This window comes from Sipha flava, unplaced genomic scaffold, assembly GCF_003268045.1.
Source record: "Sipha flava isolate LNK unplaced genomic scaffold, YSA_version1 102_pilon_pilon, whole genome shotgun sequence".
Taxonomy (NCBI): Eukaryota; Metazoa; Arthropoda; class Insecta; order Hemiptera; family Aphididae; genus Sipha; species Sipha flava.
Window position 1 is genome coordinate 793152 of NW_020271716.1, and position 16812 is coordinate 809963.

At 23.8% G+C, this 16812-nt stretch overlaps 1 protein-coding gene across 1 annotated transcript; it reads right to left on the reverse strand.

Moving 5' to 3' along the window:
* Positions 1 to 9782: 9782 nt before the first annotated feature.
* Positions 9783 to 15886, reverse strand: LOC112681692 (histone acetyltransferase KAT2A). The gene is made up of 15 exons (XM_025551975.1): positions 15701 to 15886; positions 15147 to 15240; positions 14856 to 15022; positions 14657 to 14791; positions 14384 to 14517; positions 14121 to 14315; positions 13950 to 14047; positions 13799 to 13874; positions 13516 to 13627; positions 12786 to 12991; positions 11891 to 12111; positions 11656 to 11816; positions 10997 to 11221; positions 10553 to 10640; positions 9783 to 9976 (listed from the first exon to the last, which is right to left on the reverse strand). Exons 1-15 carry the CDS (start codon positions 15884 to 15886, stop codon positions 9783 to 9785), a joined length of 2292 nt encoding a protein of 763 aa, XP_025407760.1.
* Positions 15887 to 16812: the final 926 nt, after the last annotated feature.

A 16812-nucleotide genomic window follows, 5' to 3' on the forward strand; every position in this document is an offset into this window, starting at 1 on the left:
GGTACCTAGTGGGCTACAGCCACCCCCCTTCCCAGAAATGTTTTAAAAAAACTTAAAAATTATTTTAAATGTATGTTTTACTCGTATTTTAATGGTGCTTTATGCTTATTTAGAATTTGCGTCTAACGTCAAATCGTTTTGGGACATTCTGTTAATGAAATGTAGATAAGTACCTACTGTGTCTTGTTAGTAAATCTTAGATAGCAATGGTAATTCAACTCTTTCCATAGAAGAAAAAAATATTTTCTATATACGCTACTGCCTTACGAGTATATTACTCACCGATTAACGAATAATAATAGTGTGTTACGAGATGGGCACAGTGCCATAGGTGAAGCCTGCATTTTGTCATTACTGAATTTGCCTTTCCCTGCACTAGTCACAGATATTAATTAGATAATAACAATCATTAATTAGTAGGGCTCGGACGTTTATAAAATTGCACATTTTTTTTCTATTTATCCAATTTAATGCTAATATGGATACAAATTTAATTAATGTTCTACTATAATACTATTTTTAGTTTGCATAATTTTGCATATGTAATGGTTTTGTTTTTTAATTGCATATTTTGGGGTTTTAAAAATAAAAATTCTGTACACTTTTTTATAAAACAATTTAAATTAATGAACTATACAATTAATTCTACCAGTGGCGGATCCAGGATTTTATTTTCTTTTTTTTTTTTTGGTGGGGGGGGTTGAAAATATTTTCCATTGGGATATTTTTTATAACATTGCAGTCAGTGATAGATAATTAATTAAGTTAATAGTAAATAATATAATACATACTTTTTTTATAAATTAAAGTAATATAATATTACTTTAACTTTAATATTACTTATTATTAATTTAAATCTAAGACAACTAATTTCTTGTATGAATAAATATACACATTTTATACTTTCCCATATACTTTAAAAAAAAAAAAAAATTCTTAATTCATATAATAATTGATTTTTAATATATATTTTTCCTGATTTTGGGGGGGTTAACCCTCATACTCACTCCCTAGATCCGCCACTGAATTCCACAATTTGTATGTATAAGTGTTATAGGTGTGGTAACTACAATCTACCATGCATTGGGTAATGTGGTCAGAGACGGCAATTTACTACTCTGATAATTCGAATAAAAAATAAATTGAAGGTTGAGAATCTTACATTCTTCAAATATGCTCCAATATCATCAGTTGATGTAGAACGAAGTTTTTTATGATATAAAAATTTACTTAGTGATAACAGACCCAGTTACAAATTTAATCAAATTAAAAAAACCATAGTAGTACAATGTAACGCCAATAATGTAATAAATAATAAATAATAATGTAAATAAAACACTATGCAAATTTAAAAAATGTTTTTTTATGCATAACTTGGTGTTTTTATTGGCTAAAAATTCATATTTTATCATTTTTAGCGCATATTTTATTGTATATTTCGTAATTTTTTAATGCATAAATGCACGCATGTTACAGTAGTTTTAAGAGCATAAACATCCGAGCACTACTGATAAGTAATATTTTATAGAAGTAGTGCCAAAACTAAAATATTCATGAGCTTATATTTATCAAATTAAGAGACATCATCACCTCGCAATCAAATTAAGAGCCCTAATTATATTTGCCTTATACAAAAAATATTGTTCAAATATGAAATATTTAATTTATCTACCGGGTAGTATATACTAATTATGAACCGTTTTTGTTATTGGTTGATAAATTTAAACAAAATAAAAAAACATGCATTCATATTAAAATCAATTAATATCTAATTTCACTCAAAATCAAGTATAGAAATTAAAACATAGGCCAAGGGGTGCGATTTCCTCGTTGCTCATCTCCAAAAATACGCTCTTGGCAGTTATTTTTTTGTCAAACACGACCGGTGAAAAATACTACTTTTCCAAGAACTATTCTTTTTTTGATTATAGAACGGAATAAAGATCACTTTTCATCGCATCTACTCGCATCGATAAATAAGCTTTTCACGCATGCGTAACAAAAAATGAATTGCCTTTTGGTGCGAATATATCCAGCTTTGAATCATTTCTTCGACTTTCAAAACTAATTCTTTTCTATAAAGCATGTTCTCCTCATCTTTAGACGGAACTTTCAAATTTCCCAAAAAACTTGATGGTGATTCAAATCCAATATCCGCAGTAGAGTTCTTAGATAATTCTATAAAATATGCTTTTTAAATAAAATAAATTTTTAATAATATATGACATTTCTACAACTAACCATCGATGTATGATCCCATATCTTGAACATTTTGCACAAGCATTGATAGCTGGCTGGGTGGCAATTGCTTCGATATATTACATTTTTCAATTGCACTTGCATACAATTGAAAAATTTGATTCTTTCCTCGGAGCTGTGCCATAATTGATAACAACTAAGCGTACGCTTATGAAATTTAAAACATAAAAAACTTAACTCTAAGCAATATATTTAAAACTAAAATGCTTTGTAATAAGTTTATTATAATAGATTGAATATAACTATAGAAACCCTAATTGTTAATTATTATTATTATTAATTATTATTAGTTTAATTATTTGTGTAAATCAAAATGGTACTCTATATATTATTAAATAAAAATGTTGTTCTCATATGTTATATATTCTAATATATTTTACTTTGCAATAACAAATTATGATTATGATATTGGTAATACATTTTTATTTATGTATTTATATATGATATACAAATCATTAGACGTTCTTTATCAAATGAATAAATGCTATGGTCTAGTTAAGCGTGTATTATGAATCATAATGAAGATCATTACTGATTTTTTAAATTGCTAATGAAAATTATGTCCGTGAATAAAGAAGCTAATTCGAAATTATTGTTGCATTTATTAATTGATTTTTTAATTATTGTCTCTTTTTTGTGGCTTACGTTATCGTTCGTTGTTTATTATTACCAAGGCTCGAATTTTATAGCATTTGCTAATTATTATAGGATACAGTATAGTAGAGTGAGCTATAAATTTGTCTTATGCACATGGGATTTTATAGTACTATTTATTACATATTTGAAGTATTTTAATTTTAGATTTACAGTGTTATTTTTGAAGTTCTGTTGCTATTTTTTCTAATATGCATAACATAATGCTTCATTTCGTATTTTTCATAAATCTCGCTTATACTGAATGAAAAATAGAAAAAAAAATTTTCATTTATGTGAATCTATAAGAAGAAACCCACTTTTTCGTTTAATATTAATATATTAAATAATATAATATTATTGATATTATAGTCTATTTTTGGTAGCTCGACTATATCGAATAATATTAATTTATTATTTTTAACTACTCATCTGTTTTATTTATATTAATTTTATTATTATTTAAATTATTGTATTTTAGTATCCGTCAGTTTTATGTATCGTTTGGTTATATTTACAAATTGTAATCGTTTATTACCATAATTTTTTTTTTTGCTATTTTAAATGTTTTCAGGCCATATTATAGCGCATATTTTAATAATTTTTAATGCTATAAAATCCGAGCCCTGGTTATTACTAAGGTCCGGATTTTTATACAAAAATTATTGTTAAATATGTAAAATATGTATATATTTATGCATTTAAAAATTCTAAAATATGCTTTAAATACTTAAATATGCTTATGTTTAAAATACACTTTACGAATAATTTATCTTGCCTTATATCAAGCAATATTACAATATGATCTGTTGGTCTGGGAAGGTACAGCTAAAAACGCAATACAGTCATTAATAATACAACAAAGATTAATAATTAGAACCTGCCTTAGTAAGTTAAGCCTAGAAGGATCAACAATAGAAAATTTTAAACTATTCAATGTTTTACCACTAGAAAAACTGTACAAAAAAATAGCTATATTTTTCCTAATTAAAAATTGTAATATATGGGTGAACGTAGTTAAAACGCATGATAAAAGAAAAAATAGAGCAAATTATGCTAAAATACCTTACACTAAAAAATCTTTCGAACATACATTTGTTAATTATTTTAGTCCTGCGTATTTCAACTCACTGCTAATTAATATTAAAATAAGTATATACAATATACGCTAACTCCAGGAATCTTAAAAGTCGAATCTCAAAAATTGATTGTTAACTGGTTAGTCACTCTATAAGATTAGTGTTTTATGTTTATTATATATTATATTATGATTTGTTATGTACAACTCTATCTTTGTTTCATTTCTTTATTTATAGTTGATCAATTATTATATTAATTACTAGATTTTGTAACTCTCTAACATCATCACAAACTTGCTTACAGATGGTAGATAGATTCATCTTATTATATTATTGTAAACTTGTTCTTTTAAGCTATGTATAGTTTATAATAAATAAAAAAAAAACTTATTTATTATGTGTATAAATAATGTGCAAAATATATGTATAAATATATATATTATAATCAGAGCTCGGAAGTTGTAGCATAAAAATATTACTTTTTAGTTCTTAAATATGCACTTAAAAACTCTAAAATATGCGCTATAAATAGCACGAAAAATCAAAAAAATATGCATTTAACTTGAAAAAAATGTAATTTTACAAATTGTTAGGCTCATTAGACACAGCCTGGACTGATTGAATTATAAAATTTTAACAAAAATATTAAATTACTTAAATATATTTGTAAAAATGTACTTATTATTAAATTATTTTATATATTTACCTTGGAAATTATCCTAGATTATTAAAATGTTTGATAATCTAATGTGATGGTCATGGGCGTGCGCAGGGGTATGCTGGGTATGCAACTGCATACCCTAAACATAGAGCCTTCTTTCTAAAATTACAAAAAATAAATAAAAATTATGACATATTTGGTCTTATGTATATTATGTGATTTTGTATTAAATTATGATTTTTATCATATTCAGTCCCAGACAGTTTAATTTATTTTTAAATCACAAATCATATACTGCAATAACGATTTAATGTGTTAATGAATTAAGAAGTACAATAATTCAAGTGGGATTAAATAACTATCAACTACAGAACAAGAAATAGCTATAAATAAAATCCCGAAAACATTATCAGTGATTTAATAACTTAACTGTACGCAGAATCGTTTTATGATTAATTTTGATTATTTATCAAATTTAGTTTGTTTTTCATTTAAGTATATAATTACGTTTTTATTTATTCGCTATTTAAACGTATTACTCAAACCATTACAAGTATTATGTATTTAGATTTTTTTTTTTCGTAATTTATTTTAAATTTTAATTATAAAGACATTTAAAACGATTAAGAAATGGTTATCCAGTCACTTTTTTCGGGAAAAAAAATTTAAAATTTAAAATTAAATAGTTATTAAGACCAGAATTTCAAACGCTTAAATTAACTTTCAGTTTTAGGGGAGGGAGGTAGGCAGTGGTAGCCTTTTGCATACCCTGAAAAAGAGGTCTGCGCACGCCTATGGTAATGGTATAATAAGAGAATAACAATGACGTCACTAACTATTAATAGGTACAACAAATTGTCAATGAAAACATAAAATAATATTTGATGAAGTCTATTTATTTCCAATAATTAAAATATTTTTAAAAACATAACCAAGTAAATACAATCATTATCAACAAAATTTGATTATTTCTAACATTATATGAAAATATACCCGAAAATAGCACTATAAACCCTAAATTAGCAAAATAGCAATAAAACCCGTAAATACGCAAAAAATAGCAAAATTAAATTTTGTGTATGATATCCGAGTAGTGAGAAACATATTTGTATCTTACTATGAATGTTCTAGGATTAACCAAGAAAAATATACATTTGCTAGAACTTTCGAGCCCTGATTATAATGAAAAAATACAATTTAAATATCAGTATACTTCTGCTAACAAATGTGTACAAAATGTTTATAAACAAAGTTTAATTCAATAAATGTAAAATTAATAATAAATAACGAATGTATTATTAATTTTGGAACGAATACCAACATAAAATAACATAATGTTATTTTTTTTTTTAAATTGGAAATTCCTACGATTGTTGTGAGTATACAATCTAAAATAAATTTTTTAAAAACTTTTTTTTAGATCACATGACACTATAGGCGACTATTTATAACAAGAAATGTTTTCAGGTGTCAACTCTTCAATTTCTTCATTATCGTAGTTTATACCTCCACTTAATGTGCCACAAATTTTTAGATAACAAATTATATAGGTATAATGCTTGTGTTAGCTTAATTTTAGTGACTTTTATTAATATTTCTCCTTCACTTATTTTCAAAATTTTAAACTAACAAGATGGTTTTTCTGAGATTAGTACCTGATTTTCTATTTGTAAGATGATTTCTGTAATGCATTGAAAATTGGATAATATTACTCTAATTTTATTAATTAAATTATCTTTAAATAAAACTTGAACTTTTTTAATATCATTTTTTTTACTTTAGGCTTGAAAATTAGATACTAGATTTTCTTTGTAATTAAAGAAAAATATTTTTACTGGAAAATCGCATAAATGACGCAGAGCCCTTCCCCCACATTTGTTTGTTATAATTAATTTGTGGTATTAACAAAATTGACGAACCGCTTATATTTTTACGACTACATCACTGATTATACCCATGGCATACTTATGAATATGGCGTCCTATTAGTATTTATATATTTTTATGTATTCAAACCTATTAACGAGTAACGAGTTTACAGATCATTGAAATCGGGAGAGTCGTACGAAACTATAAATAATCCAAAATGGCATTTATTTTGAAGGATATACATTTAACCACCTGCCAAAGTTATTTACAATATAGATATGTATGTTTTAATATATGATTACAATTATTGAATACTCGATGGTAAGCTTTGCCAATTGCGATTACATTTTAAACTAATTTAGTGAACAATACTTTACGATTTTTCTAAAATCTATTAAACTATACAATTTTAGGTTTAACGGTTAATTTTCTGCTGTTAATATACATTTTTTTATGATTTACGAAACGACCAGTCAAATGAGCAAATATAATATAATATAATATAATATTATAATATGTATAATAATATAATAATAATATAAAAGTATGATCAAAAAATGTTATGAAGTTACAGATATTTTATTATATTTTAAAGTTTGAAGTTAATGGTTAGTTAATTTTAAAAATAAAAAAATTACATTAAGCACTGATATAAATTATATATATAAACAATTTACAACAGATCTTAATTAACATTAATAATAATGAAAAAGCAGAAAAATCTTATATAAGAATATATGTATTGAACTCTAATTAGAGTAGAAAATATATATATATTTCTTTATTTGGATTATTTTTAATCACTCAAACATCAAATTTATTATAATTTATGTATAATAAATAAATATATATATATATATATATATATATTATATTTATTATGTTTATTTTTTATTAATTTTTATGCAAATCACAAATAATAAATATAATTTCAAAAAAAGTATTTTTTTTTAATGTTCAATAACAGTATGAAAACTAAAAATAATTACCGCAGCTGAAAGTGTACCTAACTATAAAATTATACAGACAATAAATTTATACAGTTAATGCAAAACATTAAAATAAATATACAATATTATTTAACTTTATTAAAATAAAAATAAATAAAACAATACAATGGACAGGTGTGTCAAATTACCTAATGAATCTCAACATTTTGATCAGCTTTTAAATTTCTTCTCTAATCCAATAATATTACATAATATCATTGATTAAGGAATAATTTTAATAATAATTGTATGCTATAATCAATGATAATATGTACCTATTTATGTAATATAGATTTACGGCCACTTTTCATGACAATGGTAATGTAGTTCATGGGTGGCATGACTAATTTTACTCAACTGTCTTAAAACGGTTGACTACTTTTCCCGAGACGGGTGGGATACCTATTATTAGTTAATATCGTGATAGATAATATGCTCTTTTTTAAAAATTTTTCGAAATATTTATTTTTATATTATTATAAACTCCATAAACTTGTTATTGAATATGGTATTTTAAAAAAACATTTTTATGGTCTTGAATATCAAAATTAACTTAATTGGGATAAATTAAAAAATAATACGTTAATTTCAAGTTAATCTGTAAAGAAATTAGTTAAATTAATAAGTTATTTATCAGTAATGAAATAAGTTAAATTAACTTAACTTTTAACTTCTTAACTCTTTAATGCCCAAGCTTGCTTGTGACCAACCAAATTGTATAAAATATTAAACAAAGGGAATACATAATTTGTTAGGTCTTAACATAACCAAGCATTCAATTACTCAGGGTCGACCGAATAATACTTTTTATAATATATTTAATACAAAATGTTATTTTATTTTTTTAATTCATATGGCAAAAATATTATTATTATAATATTTAAAAAATATAAGATGGTATCTAAAACATGTTTGAAACAATATGTTAAAGTTATAATGCCCAGTTTAGACCTTACTGAACGACATTCTTTGCAAATTATTTTTCAATAAATAAAATTAGTTAAAACAGTTATGAACATCTAGTAGACTTACATAAATATGACCATCATAAATAGTAATATATAAACATTTTTAAAAATATCTTAGTTAAAATTCATTAATTAATTTAAGTGTAATTAAGAAGTTTATCAATATGTGAACATTGATGATGACAATGGGCAAATGTTTATAATTTTTGTGAATGTTGATAAAATCAGATATCCTTGATATATTAAAATGCAAAAGTAATACTTTAAAAAAAAAAAAATAATAAAAATCAATAAATATTATATATTTGTAAATTAATATATAAATAAACAAATATTTTATATTTAAAAATAAATAAATAAATAAAATTTTAGTCTGGAGTATAATTATATAAATATAGTATGACCAGTTTCAAATTAAAAATTCATCATCAAGTATATACTAAGTTAATAAAATTGGGACTGATTATGATAAACTAAAATCTCAACTTTTATGTAGTTAGTTATTTCTATATATCAACTGTTTATTTATACATTAGTACTTTTACTTGAATTAAGAATTAAAAAATTGATATTTATAGTAGACAATTTGAAAAAAAAAATTGAAGTATCTTTTTAAACCTTCTAATTAGACTGCATTTATAACTTCACATCTTTACTGACTTCATTATTTAATTATTAATATCTAGATTTTATTAAAAAAATTTACAAAATAATACGTATAATTCATGAACTGTTATAGGAAGATTGGTATTTTTATGAAAACATCACCTATTAGGGCCAAGTTTTAAAGATCACATATTAAAATAATGTTTTGTCGAAAGAGTGTTTTTAATAACTACTTAGGTGAAATTAAATAAATGACATAAATTATATACAGTTTACAGATTTTTAACATATAAATAAAATAAAGTGTTTAATAATAAGTAAAATCCTTCTTGGTTACATTATTTATAAAATTATTATATCCATATATGTAAGCAATGTATTTATTTTTTTGTTACATTTTTATGTTTCTTAATATTACCAGTATAAATAATTGATCTCATTGTATAGAACTTTTAAGACTTTTAAATTCTAAATCTGTAAATACTTCTAAATCAGTAACAATACTTAAATACACCAGTTAATTAGACGTAACAATCAAAAAATAATAAAAGTGAAATGAATACAAAAAAAAAAAAAAAAATGACTAAATTATAAATAATACAAACAATAAATTACATACTTATCTAATATAAAATTACAACTGAACGTTATTGGTATTTTTTTTTTTTGGAAAGTGTTTTCATACTATTTAATACATAATAAATAAAAAAAAAAATTCATCAGTAGTCCCAAAGTCCCAATTCTTTCATTTTAATTTGAAACAGCCTATCTAATTCAACCGCACAATTGGACCAATATGAGTCCTCCGGATTGAATGTTTTGCAATTAGTAAACATACGTTTCATATCAGCAATGAATAATTTTCTGGTTACATAGTAACCACTAGATAATCGTTTGGTTATTGTACTTAAATCTGCAAATTAAATAAATACATATTACAAATAATTTTAAAATGTGTAAATCTTAAATTTTTTTAACTTAATTTATAAAATATTTATAAATTATACAAATTTATACACTTTTAATAACACAGGTAATGTTGCAAAAATAATTTTAATTCACTATTTGTTATGTTTAAAGATTTATGGATAGTCTTTAACTCTTTAATACAATTTGACAAATAGTAGTACAAGTACTATTAAGATCTAATATTGTCCCAATCTATAAATGGATTCAAAATGTATACTATTAAAAAGCATTCCCTTCAAGTTTTGTTACATTATTTTATATAGAAAAACCACATTTACTGTATAACCATACATAATAAATGAACAGTACCAAATAATTTAAAATATGAAAAGAAATTACGAATTATTACTTATATTAAGTATTTTATTACTATATTTTTTATTATTGGTATAAACTATACATACATATACTTGAACATTTCAAAAACAATCATAATTTCCTATATAAACTTCTATATTCAAACTTTCATAAAATCTATGAGTATACTAATTAAAATCAACTCATATAATCATATACTAACCCATTGGATATTTAATTAGCTCGTAGTAACCAGGAACTTTTTTATCAACTGGTGTCAAAAATGGTTCAGATAATGAGTTGTTTTTAATCTAAAAAAAATAAACATATTTATTAAATACAACTTAATAAAATAACAAAAAAATTAAATAAAAATAAAAATTATTAAACTGTTAATGCTCATAAATACATAAATAAATAAACAATCTTTGTATATACCTGATGATGAACTTTTAATTTAAAACTGGTCGCACTATACAAATATAATAATTATCCAGATTAAGCATTTATTTAATTATTTATCGCTATAAATACACTATTTGTTTATTTATTTATATATTAAATAACATACGAAAAGAATTATGATCAATAATATATGACAATTCAATCATTAAAGATTAGAATATTATTATTTTTAGTATATTTATATAAATTTACTTATACTTACATAAACTAATACTTTTTTTAAATGTTTAGCTAAAACATCAATATCGGTTGATTCTTCTGTGACTCTGCTATTTCTTGTTGATCGTGTCGATGGTATCCAACCAGTATCCATAACACCAGGTATTGATTCAATTGTCACCATTCGCACACCATCTAAGAAACATGTAAGACCTGGGAAATGCCTTTCTATTTTTCGATGTTTTTCTTCCACCAAATTTTTAACTATCTATATAAGTAAAAACCACAACAAATTATTATACAACAATAACCATACATGACCATCTATTATTTATGCAATGTAATATTTTCAATAACATTAATTCAAGTTTACTAAAATATCTTTATATTTTCAATATAATATTTAATTTATATTTATAATATTTAAATAAAATATTTTTTTATATTTTTAAGGCTGTCAAAATTTAATATATTTTGTTATAAAATGTAACAAAATATTAACAGACATAATTCATATTACAATTATCAATTATACTTGAAGTAATATTTTTTTCGTAGAATTAATATTATCATATTATATAGTATACCTAAAAACCTAATGTATTACATAATGTATAAAATAAACACTTAATTTGAATAATTATAACTAACATTAATAATATTTCCTTGCATTTTTTAAATAAATTATAAATATTATCTTACTTCTTTTTGTAAACGTATAACTGATGTTAGCTGTGTATATATAATCTTTGGATTTAATTCACAATGCATGAGTATGGCACCCTGATAATGTTTTATGTACTCTTGATGAATTTTTTTTGAAATTCTTACATCTTGGGTAAAACCTTGCTTTTTAAAATACTCTGTAAATAATAAATATTTATACTGTAAATTAACTATAAAACAAAATAAATCAATTTCCTTAAAAAAAACATACCAATTGCAAGTTTATCAGCATACGTAAGAAAATTTAATATATTATGCTGAATATGATAATCTTTTAAATGATTCATGAGCTGAGTTCCATAACCATTTTCTTGTTGATCAACTTTGACTGCACAAAATACTATTTCAGTAAAACCCTGAGAGACAAATGGGCAAAAACATATACCACCAATTGGTACACCATCTTTCAACAAAGCCAAAGTTTTGTGTTTCCTGATTTCAAAAATAAACGAATATATATGATTGGCGAGTTAGTTCTAAGGAATTAAATCAACAATCAATCAAGTAAATTTATTTAAAGAAATTAATGAAAAAAATAAAATATATCTTAAATTAAAATAAAGTCAAATATCAATCATGCCAATTTTTTTTTTTTAAAAAAAAGAATATTTACAATCTATGCTACATAGCATAATAAACAAATTTGAATATATAAATAAATAAATTTACATCCTTAACACATGCGGAGGGAGACAATCCAGTAATAGAACCCAACGTTTTTTTATTTCTTTATTTTTTTTATTAATTATTAACTTAACATAAATTAAATAGTTTGATAATCATCAATTGTTTAATAAATCACCCTAAAACTTACCACCACAATTAGAATAGTTTAAATTACAGATAAAAACAAAATGTAAACTATTATGATTCATGTTTCGACTAAGATGATACTTAGCAACTATGAAAATCAATTTATTGAAGCAAGTGAATGGTTATATTATTAAACTTTCTGTTATAACTTCCAAATGTATTTGAAATAATATTGATAATCAATTAATTTTTAATCAAAAATACTATAACACAAATCATCATCACTACTAAGATAATTAACATGTCTTAAAAATAAATATTTTACATAGATAATATAAATCCACTGAACTCACGTATCAAAAACTAATCGTGTGATGTATCTAACTGGCATTCTTGGCAATTGAGTTCGAAATAAATTTCTTAGCTGCATAAGCCATAACATTGTACTTTTTTCAACTCTTGCATCTAAAGAATTACCAATAACTACAAAACGTATTATTCCATGTTCTTCTTCTGTCCGAGCCTGATGACCTCTTGGTCCGTTTTCCAATCCGAATTCCTAATTTGTTACAAAATAAATATTATTACAATAATTGCAGAATAAACTAAAAGTAATTTATTGTTAACATGAAGAAGAAAGAAATTATGACTAAAATAATGAAAAAACAAAAGCTAGAATAGAATAAGTAGTAAGAGAACTACATGATAAACAGTTTTAATTAATTAAATAATAATAATTAATATAATAATTTTTTATGTATTTGAAGTGTTAAGAAATTAAAACACTGAATGTAAATTGGTACATTGAAAATAAAATTATATATATATATGTGTGTATGTATGCGTATTATTAACTACTAGACAATATTGAAAAATAAGTTATCGTTTCAAAATGTTATGACTAAAAATAATTTTGAGTAATTTTATTTATCAATGCTTGTTTATCTTAAGTACAATAATATAATAATAATTTGATATAATAAAATATGTAATAAATTTACATAGAATACCCTAAAATATAGATAAACCTACAATTATTTCGAAAAATTATTTAAAAAAATAGATCAAAAAGTAGAATTATACCGTTGAGTAAGTAACTGGTCCACGCTGGACATTTTTTAAAATTTCTGCAATTTTTTCTTCTGATAAAGCATCTTCAATGTTATTTTTTTCATTAGGTTTTAAAATCATGTCTCTAAAATAATTGATTTAACATTAAATTATTTTATAAATATTTGATATTTATAAATCTATAGTTTAGTAAAAAAATATAATCTTACAATGATAACATTTTACTTAAATGCAATGAAATAATTTTAAAACATAATATTTATAAAACTTATTTAATTGTATGAATTAAACATACTCATTTGGAATTTTATCTTTTTTTTTACGTTTTGATTCTCCTTCTTTATATTCATCTAGTCCAGAATCAAGAGAATCTAAAGCACAATGAATTTAAGTAAGAAACAAGCATAAAAATAAAACAATTGTGTTCATTAAAAATATATATATACCACTAAGAATGATTTTTTTTAAATCAGAGTCTTTGAAATGCAAATCCCATATTGGTGAATGAACAGCATAAACTTCTTCTTCTAATAAGTTCATATACCTAAAATAAAATAACAATAACATTATAACTTATAAATTTGTATTATATAAAAATCTGTATATTTTCAAATTACTTGGGTAAGTAGGTTAAACAAAAGTTTTTTCGATAGTTTGACATTTTAGTAGAATTTGCATGACACCAATCAGACAAATGCATTCTAAATACTTTTAATGTGTATTTAAGAACATCTTGACCAAATATCATACTCATTTTATAACATGGTGCAATCGAATGAACATATTTAGGAAGCTCACAAAATGCTATAAATCTAAAAACAAAATAAAAAATCTTTTAAACACTTTTACAAATTTAGTTTTTTTGTATTCACGTTACTACCTTTGATAATAAAATTCATAGCTCTTTCTGTTTTGAAGTGTTTTACAATATGGTAATTCTTTAGGAGAAGTCCATTTCCAAAGGTCATAATGTTTTGTAATACATTTACTTAGTTTCAAAGCAATTTTGAGTTGCTATACATAATAAATTATTATTTATTAAAAAAAAAAAAAAAATAAATAAATAAAATTTAAATAACAAATATAAGTAATTTTTATCATTTTATAATTTCATTGAATACTATTTAAGTTAATTATATTATAATATACTTACAGAACTATCATGACCAAACTTATACATGTTGAAATTCATTAAAGCTTTAACTATATTTGGATTTTCAAAAGGTGGTGCTCCAAATAGTTTATCAAGTGAAACCATGGACCCAGGAAACATAAAACTTCTCAGTTCCTGTATAATAAATTAACACAACAATGAACTCATAATATGAATAATAATAATTAACAATATTTACATGATAAATTGCACTATAAGTGTCTTCTTTCACAAAATTTCTTTCACTATTTGGTTTCTTTAAATCATTATTTAAAGTGTTTGACAATTGATTAAGATCAAATGCTATTTCAATTAAATTGTTAATTAGATCATCTCCAATAGTTTCCAAATGCGATATATGAGAAGCTAAAAAGATTAAGATATTAAGTGAATATAATATATTTTGTATACATAATAAAAATTTGATATTAGTAAAAAAATTTTAAAATAAAATTGTTTTCAATAATAACTAATAAATAATGGTACATACATAGAGGATGACTGCAACCTGATTTAGAACAAGAAGAATTCATCGAAGGATTATCTCGCTTACCTTGCCACCCATTGCATTGGCAAGCTGATACCTAAAATAAAATATAAGTCATAAATATAATTTGTAAATTTCAATAATTTGCTTATTAATTATTAAACATTTTCTTGGTTTGAATTATTTTTCATGTGAAACAGTACATAACTTTGAAAAACAAATAAATGTGTATTTATTGTTATCATGTTGTGCTGTTTATTTGTCGTACATAACTATTATATAGTGTTAAATACTACAAATAGCATCAATTTGTAACAAATGAAATTCAATAAAAAACTATAAGCTTTGAAATATAAAAGAGAATATGGCTAGTAGTAAAATTAAAAATTGAAACATCTAAAACTCAAAAAAAGATATATTATGAGCTCATAAGAAAAATACCACATATAACTTGATATCATTGTGTTATGATATCCGACTAAATTAATTCATTAATAACAATATTTCTAATGTAACACAATAATAGTAGAATATGTCAATTGTAACTATCATCTTACCTGACATTTAACTTTGGTAGATAATCGGATCAGTTTCTCATGTCTGGTCATATTGAAATCTTCTCCTTTGTATTTTATTATTTGATGTAAGTATGGATCATTGTCATCAGAATCATCAAACAACGGCGCGCCTGCTGATGATGACGTTGAGGGTATGCATTTATCAAATTTTGAATACTTGGGCATGATGCCGAGGGCAGCTTCTCTCACGATAAACAGTCAATTAACTGGTCAGGGGGAGGGAAATGTGACAGCAACAATCTAAATCACCAAAAACAATATTAAGCATAATATATCAATTAGGACGCTGCAGAGCCATGGTGTGGCGTACATGTAAGCACATAATACACTTTTAGTTATTAATCTTAATACAATACGGTTGGTTTTAGATGTTTCTGCCATTGGGAGATAACAAGCAGAGAAATCAGATATATTTACCCCGAGCTACTGCAATAGCATATCTGTAAGTGCGATTCACATTAACAAGAAATTTTCTATTAACATGATGAGATGAGCAAGTGATCCCAATTCAATTTTCTATATGGTATATGATACTAAAATTCAGAAATCTGGAATAAAATCCAGAATAGTATAAGGGATGATGAGGTGCAGCATTTTAACAATTTTTGAATGCATTACACCACAATCAGCCATTAACGACTATGTTTACGTCGTTGCATGCTGTCAGTCAAGTGTATTGTTGGTCAATGTTGAATTATTTAAACAAGAAAAAATACTCTCAAAAACTCTTAGTCATAAAATTATTCAAAGTTCAAATAAATATTTAACTGTTAAAAACATTCTAGGGACAATAAATTCAATAAATAAACTGGCCTGAAGATTGGCGTACAATGGTTGAACTAAAACACATATATGTATGTACTCGGATGCCAACACGAACTCCTATCGTGCTTCGTTCCATTACACATCCGCGTTAATGTCTACTACGAACGTAGTCAATGATGTAATCATGTCGTTTCACGTTGAATAACATTTTTTCATGTCAACAACAACAGATTAACAATGATATTGTTTGGGCACGTTCTAAACGCGTAAAACGAAACGAAACTTATTGTTAGAACTCGGTATCATCCGCAAACGTTACAATCTCC